Genomic DNA, 13,760 nt, shown 5'->3' on the forward strand with positions numbered 1-13,760 from the left:
TATATATCACATTTATTTATTTGAATGTGTTGAACCAGCCTTGCATCTCAGTGATAACTCCCTCTGTATCATGGTGTGTAATGTTTTTAATGTGCTGTTGAATCTGGTTTGTTAGCATTTTTTGAGTATTTTTTGTATTATCAGGAATATTGGCCTGTAATTTTCTTTTTTTTGTATTATCTGTCTAGCTTTGGCCTTACAAAATGAGTTGGGAGGTATTCCCTCCTCTTTAGTTTTTTTTGTAGAACCTGAGTAGAACTGGAATTAATTCTTTTTTAAATGTTTGGTAGAATTCACCAGTGAAACTACCTGGTCCTGGACTTTTCTTCGTTGGGAGATTTTGATTACTGATTCAGTTTCCTTACTTGTTATTGGTCTATTCAGTTTTTCTATTTCTTTATGATCCAGTCTTGGTAGATTGTGTGATTCTAAAAATTTATCAGTTTTTTCTAGGTTATCTAGTTGGTTGGCATATAATTGTTGATAGTAGTCTCTTATGATCGTTTGTCTTACTGTGGTGCCACTTATAATGTGTCCTTTTTTATTTAATTTAATTCATTTGTGGCCTCTCTTTTTTTCTTGGTTAGTCTAGCTAAGGGTTTCTCAACTGTGTTTATCTTTTCAAAAAACAAACTCTTAGTTTGTTGATCTTTTTTAGTCTTTTACTATCGTGTTTGTTTCTGTTCTACTCTATTATTTCCTTCTATCTGCTCACTTTGGGCTTAGTTTATTCTTTGTCTAATTCCTTGAGTTGTAAAATTATGTTGTTTATTTGAGATTTTTCTTTTTTTCTAATGTAGTCAATAAACTTTCTTTTTAGAATTGCTTTTGCTACATCCTATAAGTTTTGGTATGTTGTGTTTTTGTTTTGTTCATCTCAAAGTATTTCTAATTTCCCTTACGATTTCCTTTTTGGCCCAATGGCTATTTAAGAGTACCATTTAATTTTCATCAATTTTTGAATTTCCCAAATTTCTTCCTTTTTATTTCTAATTTAATTCCACATACTTGAATGATTTCCATTCTTTCTTTCTTTTCTTTTTTTTTTTTTTTTGAGGTGGAGTTTCGCTCTTTCGCCCAGGCTGGAGTGCAGTGGCGTGATCTTAGCTCACTGCAACCTCCGCCTTCCGGTTTCAAGCGATTCTCCTGCCTCAGCCTCCTGAGTAGCTAGGACTACAGGCACCCGCCACCACACCCCGTTAATTTTTTTTTTAGTAGAGACTGTGTTTCACCATGTTGACCAGGCTACTCTCAAACTTCTGACCTTGTGATCTGCCCGCCTCGGCCTCCCAAAGTACTGGGATTAGAGGCGTGAGCCACCGCGCCCAGCCCAGTTCTTTTAAATGTATACAGACTTGACTTATGGCCTAATATGTTGTCTGTTTTGGAGAATTTTTCATGTGGACTTGAGAATACTTTGTATTCTGCTGTTGCTGGGTGGCATGTTCAGTATGTGTATTCGAATTTGTTGGGTTATAGGGTTATTCACATCTATTTCCTGGCTGATGCCCAGATTTTCTAAAGAGGAATACGTGGCTTAGGGACTCAGAGGAGTTAAAACAGCATGCTCAAGATTACCTATTTAGTAAGTGAGGGGGAGGGATTTAGGCCCAGCTGATTTGATGTTATTTGCATGTTATGGTGGTAGTCCAGAAACAATCAAATTCTTATCACTGAGCCTACTTTTATAAATTATTTTCCTTTATTAAATAATTTACTTTTGACAAATTCTTCTTGAATATATTTTCTTTTTTGTGTGTATGCTAAACTACTTTTGTCTGTGTAGTTTAATTTTGAAAAGCATTAATTTGTTAGTTAAACTCAGCCTTTTAATATGACAAATTTTTTTAAAAGTCTTTCATTATGAACTTCAAGTCTTTCTTTTTCTCTTTGTGAAAGTTCATAAAATTTGAGGCTTGTAGAGGCTTAGTTTCTCTCTAATGATTTTCATTCAGGTTTAACCTTCACAATTCATTTTAAGTTGAGAGATACTTGAAATGGTTTAATTAAACCTTTAACTGAGTAGTAATTGATTTATTATTTTGGTCTCTCGTTATAACATGAAGGCACTGAAATCCTCTGGTTTATTTTATAGCCTTTTAATCTTTTTTGCTCATGTAGGAAGTGATCTGCAGAAAGACCTTTCATTTTACTCCTCTTTTCCTCATCAAACCTCTGGCTGTGATCCAAGGAGAAATTTCCTAATGGACCAAGCTTATTCTCGTGTGTGTGATCACATGTGCATGTGAGTGTGTGAGCATACCTCTGCATGTATGTATAGGGGTGTGTTTGTAAGTGCACATGTATGTGTGTATATGGGTGTGTTTCTGTGCATGTGTGTGATTGTGCATATAGGCATGTTTGAGTGTGCACATATGTGTGTGATTGTGTATGTGGACATGTTTGAGTGTGCACATATGTGTGTGTATAGATGGTGTGTGAGTGTGCATGTGTGTGATACTGTATAGGCGCATGTGAGTGTGCATGTGTGTGATTGCATATCTGGGCGCATTGTGAGTATACGTGTGTGTGTGATTGTGAGTATGGGCACATTTGTGAGTGTGCTGTGTGTTGTGGGCACATGTGTAAGTGCATGTGTGTGTGGTGGGCACATGTATAAGTGCACATTTGTGTATGAGATTGTGTATACAGTACATTTGTGAGTGTGCACATGTGTATGTGGTTGTGTACATGGGCGTGTGTGAGTGTGCGTGTGTGGTTGTGTGGGTGCTTGTGTATATGTGTATGATTGTGTATATGGATATGTGTGTGCACGTGTATGATTTTGTATATGGGTGTGTATGAGCATGTGTGTGTGAGAGTGTGTGTGCACACACATGCATTCATTTATCCTGATGGAGGCTGGGGCAATTGAGGAAGAATGTACGTGGGTCTCCCAAGAGCCTTGTTTTGACTCTCCCATCTTCTCTCTCATTTCAGACCCTCTGTAGGAACTCTTCCTTTCTTATCTTTCCTTTCCTTTCCTCTCCCCTCCCCCTTTCCACCTCTGTAGTCATTAACTGTTTGTTGGGTGCCTACTGTATGTCTGGGTGCTGTGCTAGGTGCTGGGGCTGCAGGAGGGGCCCACAGGCTGTTGACTCTGGCCGCCTAGCTGGCGAATGGCAAATAGGCAAAAAGGCAGTTTCAGTGCAGCAGGGTGAGGGCCTCTGCGCGGTTAAGTTCAGGCTGCTAAAGACGTCCTCTAATGTGAGGGTAAAAGGAGGCTTCCCAGGGGAGGTTGATGTCTATGTTTAAATCTGTATGTTGTCTCTTCTGGGCATTTACCACAAATCAAGTCATTCTGAGTGCATGTACGAACACTGAGCCCTCTGATATGCATGGTCAGCCGCGCAGTGTAGTGGAAAGGGCACACGTCTTGGAATCAGACTTAGGCTCCGTTCCTGGAGCTTTCACGTGATTGCTGGGGCCTTGGCTGGCACATAGGGACCTTTGTGCAGATTACAAAAGGTGTCACCATTCTGAGGGGATGAGCTAGTAACAGGAGCTGTTTCTGGGTGAACAAACATAAAACATGCTCAGAGCTGATGCAGCCAGTGCCAGAGCTTACAGCTTGGCTAGTGGAGTTTGGCCCTGGTGAGTCTTCAGTCACCGCCTCACACAGGGCAGAGTCTGCACCACAGCCTTAAGGCTCTGCTGGGGGCTTAGGCAAGTGGCATGGCCCCTCCAGGCTGTGACTTTTGTCATCTGTCAAAGGGAGATAAGATACTGGCCTTTTTCATAGGTTCTGAGACAAGTGCATGTTCATACATGATGCCTTAGTCCATAGTGACTGCCTGATAGACTTTGTACCCTCCTGTACCTTACATCCATGTACTTCCCAGCCCAGGGAGTGGGGTCACACTGAAGCTTGTCACTGCATGAGACTATCATCATTGTCCTGCAGAACTTAGTGAAGAGGTCACAGTGTGTTATTTCTGTGCTCAGATATTAGTTGAACTGTCCAAAGGACTTGCTATGACATGGGTATGAAGTTCACTGACTTTGAGGCAAACAGGTCTGTATTCAATTGTTGATTCTGCCATTTATTAATTCCCTGACCTTGGAGCAAATTAGTTAATCTTCTTAAGCCTCAGTGACCTCGACTATATGATGGGGATCATACTAATGCTTCCCTTGGGGGTTAAATGAGGTCATGCATGTGAAGTGCTTAGCATGGTGCCTGAGATATATGTGCTTGATAATGATTAGTTATCACCATTATTTACATGGCATTTCCACGATATGGCTGGTAAAAGTATAAGGAACAGGCTTGGGATGCCTTCATCCTCCCTGGTGCCTGGCATTGTGGAACAGGATGCAGTCTGTCCCTGCGAAGGGGATATTGCAGTCCTCATAAACCTAAGAGGCTTGTGTTCCCTTATTTATGATAAATAATTCATTGTCTCCCCTACTGCTTCCTGAGCTTTGGAAATAAACGTCAGGGAGATTGACTGTCAGGGCCTTAAAATGTTAGTCTTTCAGGATTTTCTGAAATTCTGGAGTTGGCGTGACTAGAGATTGAGCTGCCCTGTGCGAGTGCTGGGAAGCTGGCCTTATCCAGGGTTTCAGGCATAATAAAATTTGTGGGTCTTTAATTCTGTATTGGATTTCCTGGTGTAAGAGCTATTTTAAAATGAAGAACTCAAGGAAAAAATGCATATTGAGTCAGAATGAATGAGAATGCATGTACATCAGGCAATCATATTATCTAACTGTGGACCAGGTGGGAGGATAATAGTTTCTTAAAAGAGATATTCTAAGTCAGAATCTTAATGACTATGGCCATAATATTAAACAGTTGCCATTTATCAATCACCTCCTGAGTTCTGTGCTCAGCATCGTAATGGATTGCTTTTATCGGTAGTGACTCTATAAAATAGAGGCAGTTTTGTGTTTATTTTTCACATTGGAAACGGAGGTTCAGGGGAGATTCGAACCCAGGTCAGTCCAGCTCCAAGCCAGCATTCTCTGCACAGCACAGATTGTCTCTATTAAAGTATCTAAAGCTGGCCTTTTCTTACCCATGCTTCAGGGGTATGTGGTTCTGCAGAAACATTTTTGTCTGGGAATAAGGAAACCCAGATTCCAGTTCTGTGTGCTCAGCAGCTGGTTCTGGAAAATGTGCCAAGCCACTTGAACCATTGCATCCCTTGTTTCTTTTCCTGTTGAGGACATTATGTTTGCTACATCCATCTCTTAAGATTTTTATAAGGCTAAAATGAGATAATAGCTGGGAAAGTGCCTTGCAAACTTGAGTGATGCACAAATAAAGGGCTTACATTATTAAATTTTTGATAATGTTGGGCTATTTTTTTCATAATGTTCATGTTGTGTTTTGATTGAGTTAGAAGAAATCCTTTGGCTGATTCTCTGCCCCTTGCTAGTTTTTGGCCTTGGATCTGCAAGGATGATTTTCTGACTAAGAGGAAGTTGTCCCCAAACTGTGGATTTAGAGCAGGGTTAAGAGGCTCTGTGGCTCAGCCCTTTCTTCCTGTTGGAAACTAGGGATGCAGGAAATGGCTTCTTTTCCAGATGTCTCTTTTCCTATCATCAAACAGTGGATCAGTGTGTTCTTATTACTTGTATCTACTCCACATCCAGCTCTGTTCAAGACCCTGTGGGACCCAGGAATTAAAAGGCCAGCTCAGACCTCAGGGTTTTTCATAAAAGGTGGGGAAAAATAGGAACAATCAGGGAGTGGTCCGGGCACATACACACCCTGCGTGTGTGTGGCTCACACTGTGATTCGAATCAAGCTGTGGGGATAGTCATCCTGCTCACTTAGCTGGGGACACCTCCTGGAGGAGGCACTGAGGTCTTAATTGGACCGGACATGTTAGGATTTGAACTGGGGCTTGGTGTCTGATTTGTAGTGAAGGAGGTGGTCACAGTTGGGTAGAATAGTACGAGTAAGTGAAAAGAGACAGGCATTCTCTGTAGATATATTTGGAGAAGTCTAGAAAATTGCCCTGAACAGCCAAGGGAGAGGAAGAAGGAAGTGGGGGCACTGTGTGTGTGTGTGTGTGTGCGCGCGCGCGCACGTGCATATGTGTAGGGTTGGATCACGTGCTAAAGGACCTTGAAGGCCAGGCCTGAGAGTTGTGGGCAAAGCATCCAGAACAATGGAAGGTTCTAGAGTGAGGGAATGACAGATGAGGGATGGAGACAGAGAAAGTCCAGAGCAGGAAGCTGGAATGTGGAAACTGTGCAGGGATCTGGGTGGTGAGGTTGCTGTGTGAACAGAGAGGGGATTTACTAGACAGACATCTTTAGGGCAAAGTCCGTAGAGTTTAGTGACAGATTAAATAAAGGAATTTAGAGGGAGGAAGAAGAATTAAAGCTAACTCCATTGAAATGTTTTGATTTAGAGGTTACATGATTTTCCTTGCCCAGTTCCAAGGTTCTCAGCTCTGCCGTAAAATGCGAGTAGTTGACAGCAGCAACTCATTTTCAGAGCTTAAATTATTCAGGTTCATTTATGAATATTTCATTTTTAGCTAGCTAATTGGTCTTGAGGATCTGAATTATGGATGCAGCAAGCTGGAAGATTAGTTTTGTCACCATCGTGTTTGAGGTTTTCCAAAGCTTTCAGGCCGATTTTATTTCTTCGTTGCCGTGGAATTAATTGTGCATTACTCATCAGTTTAATTCACCCAGAGTTGCTTGCTGGCTGCCTGCTGTGCAGGGCACCAGGTTAGGTGCTGAGGGGGATACAAAGTAATCCGGACAGGGACTCAGCCTTCGAGGAGTCTCCAGTCTGGGGGAGGGGAGACTCACAATGGCCGCTGTACCGCACACTGTGCTGTGCTCCAGCCCATGCAAGCACTGTGGCTCCGTGTGCTCCATTGAGTCTGTGCGGAGAAAACACTGGGTACCCCGCAACAGTAAGTTTGCTAAACTCAAGCTTAAGGGCACAGTTCTCTGCAAGACGAGCAAGTCCGCCCGAGACTCCTGATCCCAGCCACAAGTTTGGGGGGGTGTCTCCTGGACCACCCTTACTTCTTTCTTACTACTACAGATTTGGAAGGTCCCTATGGCCTCTCTCAGCTTTGAGAATTTGCTAGAATAACTCACAGAACTCAAGAAAGCCCTGTCCTCATTATTATAATTTGATTATACTCAAAGGATGCAAATTAGCCAATTAAAGGGAGAGAGGTGTGTAGGTAAAGTCGCAGACTGGGAAGGTCCCAGACGTGGAGCTTTTGGTCCACCCATGGAGTCCTGAGCAAAGTTACCTCTCTCCTGGCTACAATGTAGGATAGCACTCAAGAGTATTTCTAATCAGGGAAGCTCACTCGAGCCTTGGTATCCCGAGCTTTTATTAGGACTCCATGACACACTGCCCACATGCCACCTTTTAGTCCTTGTCCCTCCTGTAGGTAGGTTCTGACTGATGCCTTTTGTTTTCCAAAGTCCCCATCATAAATCCCATTGTTTGTCTGGTGGCCAAAGTCCCTGGGTAAACAAAGATGCTCCTATCAGGAGGGACATCCGGGGGCCCAGAAATCACCTCCCTGTAGCCAAGGGCAAAGGCCAGACTTCTCTTTGGGTAAAGTTAATTCTTCACTACACAATCGCATCCTCCTAGAGTGTTTCAGGGGAGTGGCTTGTGTCTGTGGGATGGCAGAGTCTGTCACTGGGTTTAGACCTGGGCCACAGACTTCAGTAAACTGTTAGGCACCCTGTTTCTGGAACTCAGCTGACATGACACGAGGTGGGTGTTTTGTAGCCTCTCTGCTAATTCTGCTTCTCTGATATGAATTGCTGCTTCAGTAGGTTGTGCAAGTACACATTGTTGTGAAAAAGAATAAGGAGAAAAGTTTTAAAGACTCCAAGGGAAATGGTTTCTTCTTACTCTGTACCTTTTATTTCTTTCCTCCCCTCTCCCATGCACATGGGCTGGTTTTCCTGTAAACACAGCCTTTGTTCTCCTTGTTTAAATCTAGGGAGGGCTCCCAGGGCCTTCTGTCTCTTGTTTTATCTGGTTTGCCTTCCTGTCATTAAGTACCTTCTCCTCCTTTGTGCTCCCCTGCCCACCATGCCCCAGGGAGATAGAGTGAAGGCAGGAATCTCGCTGGCTGCCCTGGTGCAGTGCTCTGGTTTGGATCTTTCAGCCAAAGCTGACCTACTCACCAGTGGTGTTGCAGTTCGGTCGAAGCTCTGTTCCAGCAAGAGCCCTCCTTTCCCAGGAAATCTCTTGCCTCATTCTGGTGCCAGGTTTCCCTGAGGTCTTGGGTACCCCGTACCAAGGTAGGCTCCTTTGTCCAGATTCCCTGTGGTCAGGCTGTTATGTCCCTGCAGACTGTGCCCCAGACTGTCCTGCCCATCTCTGCTCCCTTCTGCCCCTGTGGCCTCCCTGTTTGATTTGTGAGCACAAGTGACTTACTTAATGGGTCCTCATGGTAGTAGCAGTAGATAAAGTGGCTGGTGTCCTACTGCGTAGAGCAACAGCTTTAGAGAGAGCAGGAAGGGACCTGAGAGACATCCTGATATCTACAGATGCACGTGTACCCAAGATAGTGCCCGCTCACCCCTCTTCTCTGTCGCCCAGGCTGGAGTGCAGTGGCACGATCTCAGCTCACTGCAAGCTCCGCCTCCCATGTTCATGCCTTTCTCCTGCCTCAGCCTCCTGAGTAGCTGGGACTACAGGCACCTGCCACCATGCCCGACTAATGTTTTTTTTTTTTTTGTATTTTTTGTAGAGATGGGATTTTACCACATTAGCCAGGATGGTCTTGATCTCCTGACCTCGTGATCCACCCACCTCAGCCTCCCAAAGTGCTGGGATTACAGGCATGAACCACCGCGCCCGGCCCCGCTCACCCCTCTTAATTCCCACCTTCATTCTGGAGATGAATGCCTTAAAAATTAACACTAATTGAGAAGAAACACAAGTTGTAAAATGATTTTAAACTTGCTCTAAAGCAGCTGTGATCATGCCATTGAAAATCACTAGGTCGCTAGGAAACTGGAAAAATATTGTTATTGTCTTTAGTGCTATAATTTGTGGCTTTAGATTGTAATTATTTTTTCTTTTTCTTGCCAGGACTATTTGACTCTAATAATTATGACTCCTTGAAATAATCTGAATAGTTGTGTAACTCATTAAGGGCATGACAAGCTCAGCAGCCTTTGAGAACGCTTTGCAGAGAAGTCCCTAAGCAGTTTCTGAGAACTGGATTTCAGTAAAAATGGTGCTTAACAAGGGGCAGGATTTGTGAGCAGGGAGTTGACAGCCGCAACTTAAAATCCTCCCAGCATTGCTGAAGAAAGATGTACAGAGATGCCAATAAACTGATTTTCTTGAATCAGAACATTAGAACATTGATTACCCATTAGTACACAGATGCAATGATATTAGCACCAAAGATAATTGTTTGCAGCTGTGGAATCACTTCAGATTTTTCATTTTTAATAAAACGTGCAATCTGAACATATCCTGACACTTGGAGAGTGAGCGTGAGCCCTGCAGTGCCGTCTCATGTGACTCCATTGTGCCCTCTTGTTTCCTCTGTAGAGTTTTTGGTCATGAAGAGGAAGAGAGGCAGGCCTAAGGGGTCCACGAAGAAGCCCAGCACAGAAGAGGAGCTGGCAGAAAACATCGTGAGTCCGACTGAGGACGGCCCGCTGGCTCCGGAGGATGGGAACAGCCTGCCTCCAAGCAGCTTGGAGTGTAGCAAGTGCTGTCGGAAGTTCTCCAACACGCGCCAGCTGCGGAAGCACATCTGCATTATCGTGCTGAATTTGGGTGAGGAGGAAGGAGAAGCAGGTAAATGCTGCCAAATGGCTGAACATGTCAATTTCTTATGAAGAGGTGTATCTGCTAATATCAGGTTTCACTGGGTCAGTTATTACGGGGAAATAGCCCATATTTATTCAGCTCTCACCCATCTGGAAAAGTGCTTATTTTCTTAATGATGACTGACTATTACTGTAAGTAATCTTTGAAGTGAATGTGTCATCTGGGAGTTGATGGCCATGGCATGCAGGTCAGGGGGCTGCTGTGCTAGATGCTTTGAGAGTTGCAGGGATGGTAAAACACAGCCTCTACCTTTGCTGAGCTTATGTTCTGGGAAAGAAGACAAGGTTTTAAATGCATCATGTTAATGGATAACAAATTGTCAACAGGAGAGAGCATTCTGATGGAAAGTCGGGAGCGAATCTGGTGTCACAGTTTGGGTGGTATTGAATTAAAGGAAGGAGGGATGTCTTATTGGATGGATGGGGCCATGTGGGCCGAAGTGCAGCAGTTAGGATCCTCAAGGCTCCTATGAGGGACCTTGATGGGCCAGTGTTGGCTGAGGACTAGATTTTGGTGGGCATTCTTGAAGAAAATAAAGACTATCAGGTACTTCCTTCAGATACGTTCTTGACTAGGCTTCAGCTCTGAAGCAGCTTCTAAGAGAGGCTGAAAGGTGGATAAATGTGACCAGGGGATGAAGTCGCTGTGCGGTAGCGTGTCTGCAGATGGCCTTCGTCAGAGGAATGAAATAGCAAGGCTGCACTGGAGCGGTTAGGGCCTCTGCTGTGGGTTCTGTTGTTGGGTCCTTGCACCATTTTTGAAGCCTTCAAACTGTACCCCGTGTTTAAGTTCTTTCTGTTTTGTATTGTGCTAACCATGTTATGTGGGAGGCAGTTCTCATTAAGAACATAGGCTCTGGGTTACGACTATCTGGGTTTGCATCCCAGCTTCTGCACTTGTTAACTTCATTTTGCCTCAGTTTCCTCATCTGTAAAATTGGAATAAAAGCAGTACTGTCTCCTATGGTTGCTTTGACAATTAAGTGAGATAGGATTTGTAAAGTGCTTCCAGTAGTACCTGCCGTATCAAAAGCACCGAGTGAATGCCAGCTATTACAGTGAGCCGTTCATAACCACATGGATACACTACTGTTGTTATCCTTCCTGCTTCATGGATAAGGGCGTTTAGACTCTGAGAGATTAAGTAATTTGTTTAGGGTCCTTTAGTTATTAAGGGGACCTGGCCTTTGAACCCAGGCCGTCCTACTCTGACCCCTGTTCTTAAATTCTTCACTATAAATGCCTCCCTGCAATGAGCAAGACTCTTGGTTTGCAAAACCCTATCATAGTTTGGGTGAATTATTGAGTAACTCATCAACTAATATTTATGGAACATCTAGGTTGGTGGCCAGGGCTCATTGCCAACATCTGTACAAGTTGTAGAAAATACCAGACACTGTTCCCTCTCATAAATAACTCTCAAGGCAATGATGTAAAACCCTGTGGGGCTGCACGGGCTCATGAAAATAACCCGTGAGGATCAAAGGAGGTGGAGCTGTCCCTAAATGGAGCCTGAGTAATTGCCGTGTGAGAGCTGTAGCCCGGGAGTGCTGTCATTTCAGAAGAATCCGTATCGTGTTTCAGAACCTAAAGTCCTTTTGGGAAATAAAGATAATTTTAGAAATGAAACGGTTGAAAGACGAAGGATTAGGATGGACCTCCCCTGAACCCGAAGCTCTGATTTCCAGTGATTTGTTAATCACCGGATTTGGGTTATGGAGTCTTTCCCCCACCCTCTTATGCGTGCATGCACACACTCTGTCTCCCTCTCTCTCTCTCCCTTTCTCTCTGTCTCTCTCTCTCTGCCTCCCATGCGTGCACATGCATGCCCCCGCTCCAGCACAGCTAGGTAACGGTGTTGTGTTTTCATCAGTGCTAGCCATCGAGGCAGCTCTGCTGTCTGTAGTTTCTGCACTGCCTGAGCCCTTCAGAGAATCCAGTTCTCTCCGACCATTTGGTGCTGTCTTCTCGAGAATCCCTTTTGTTTGTTCCTTCACAGGGTTTTTCCTGTCAGGTTCCTTCTGAGGCACTCCTGGACTCTGCACAGTTATGGCTAGAAATCAGAGACTTCGCTCTTTTGCAACACTAAATTTTTCTGCTTCCCATTCTTCCAGACCTCAGGTCAAGCTCTGGGTTTGAGGCTCAAAGTCAACAGCACAGACCCTGGAGGCCCAGAAGTTTGGTTGGGTCTATGGCCGTTCCCCAGTCTGCACTGCCCTTAGCGTCAGCTCTCTGAAACAGAGGTCCCCAACCCATGGGCCACAGGCTGGTAGCAGTCTGTGGCCTGCTAGGAACCAGGCTGCACGGCAGGGGAGTGGTTGGTGAGCTGGCGTTACCACCTGAGCTCTGCCTCCTGTCAGATCAGCTGCGACATTCACTTCTCGTGGGAACATGAGCCCTCCTGTAAATTGCGCATGCGAGGGATCTAGGGTGCGTGCTCCTTATGAGAATCTAATGCTTGAGATCTGAGGTGGGACAATTCCATCCCCAACCACCCCACCCCACCATCTGTGGAAAAATTATCTTCCATGAAACCAGTCCCTGGTGCCAAAAAGGTTGGGGACTGCTGCTGTAAAACACAGTGCCTCAGTGTCTCCCCATCACAGCAGAGTGCAGAGTCTCTCCCTGCGTGATCAAGACCTTCACCAGAACCATCTTTCCATGTGGCTCCGTCAGTGCCATAAAGTATTCTATTTGTACCAACCAGGGTACAATTGATGAAAACTTAGGTTTTTATCAGTTTTTAACTGTTGTAAGCAATGCTTTAATAACTATTCCTAAATGGGTGTGTGTGTGTTAGTATGTATACATATTTGTAGACTTGTGTTATGATTTTTCTAGGATCAATTCCTAAAAGCAGATTACTGGGTTGGAAAGTATATTAATATTGCCAGATCTCTCCCCAGAAAGCTCACATCAACTTAGATTCCAGGAGTGTCTGAGAATGCCTATTGGATATTATTACTTTTGTTTGTTTTAGTTTTTAATACCTGTAATGAAACAGAAAATACTAAGAAAGTAAAAATATTCCAAAATTTCACTGCCTGGGGTCAATGACTGTTACACTGAAAAAGAGAAGGCCCTCCTTCATTCTGTGTACACCCATATGTATTTTTCAGAACTGAAATTGTACGTAATATTCTGTGATCTTTTTTCACTCATTAATGTGGCAGATACATTTTTCATCACAATATTTTTTATTTAACAAGCTGTTTTCTAGTGCTTTTTTTATGTGACAGTAGCTGTTCTCAATGTTTTACAACTCATAGTCATTTTACTTCTCATGGTAGCTTAAGAGGTAGGCACTATTTTTTTTTTTTTTTTTTTTTTTTGAGATGGAGTTTTGCTCTTGTTGCCCAGGCTGGAGTGCAGTGGCACAATCTCAGCCCACTGCAACCTTTACCTCCCAGGTTCAAGTGATTCTCCTGCCTCAGCCTCCCAAGTAGCTGCAATTATAGGCATCTGCCCCCACGCCCAGCTAATTTTTTGTATTTTTAGTAGAGATGGCGTTTCACCATGTTGGCCAGGCTGGTCTTGAACTATTGACCTCAGATGATCTACCGCCCTTGGCCTCCCAAAGTGCTGAGATTACAGGTATGAGCCACTGTGCCTGGCCAAGGTAGGCACTATTGTTATTCCCATTTTATAGAAGAGCAAACTAAGGCACAGATGTTTCAGCTGTTTGCTTTGGTCACACAGCCCATAAGTGGTGGAGCTGGTTGTGAGTGAGGTGGGCTGGCTCCAGGGTCTGTGCTTTTGACTGCTGTGCTGTGTGTCCTTACCCAAAACAGTGTTGCTTGTTGTCATTTTTGAAGGCTGTACAGCATTTCTTCATATGCATGGGCTTACCTCGTTTTACTTCATTGGTCTCTAGTTGATGGGCATTTAGAATTGTTTTAAAATTTTCTCTCTGATCAAAAAGCACTACTCAAGTGAACAGTCTTGAGCATGCATTTTAG

General features: G+C 44.0%; 1 protein-coding gene across 7 annotated transcripts in view; it reads left to right on the top strand.

Annotated features, from left to right (window-relative positions):
- The window catches only part of ZFAT (zinc finger and AT hook domain containing), a 256,026-nt gene that overhangs the window by 75,623 nt on the left and 166,643 nt on the right, over positions 1 to 13,760 (top strand). For all 7 annotated transcript variants that reach the window (XR_001005720.1, XM_011977077.1, XM_011977081.1 and 4 more), the window contains one exon: positions 9,518 to 9,769. Coding sequence is in view for 6 of the 7 variants with exons in the window: in XM_011977077.1 (XP_011832467.1) it covers positions 9,518 to 9,769 (252 nt within the window). In the remaining variant the exon portion in view is untranslated. The remainder of the gene's footprint in view (positions 1 to 9,517; positions 9,770 to 13,760) is intronic.

The sequence above is a fragment of the Mandrillus leucophaeus genome, unplaced genomic scaffold (genome assembly GCF_000951045.1).
Source record: "Mandrillus leucophaeus isolate KB7577 unplaced genomic scaffold, Mleu.le_1.0 Scaffold173, whole genome shotgun sequence".
Lineage (NCBI taxonomy): Eukaryota > Metazoa > Chordata > Mammalia > Primates > Cercopithecidae > Mandrillus > Mandrillus leucophaeus.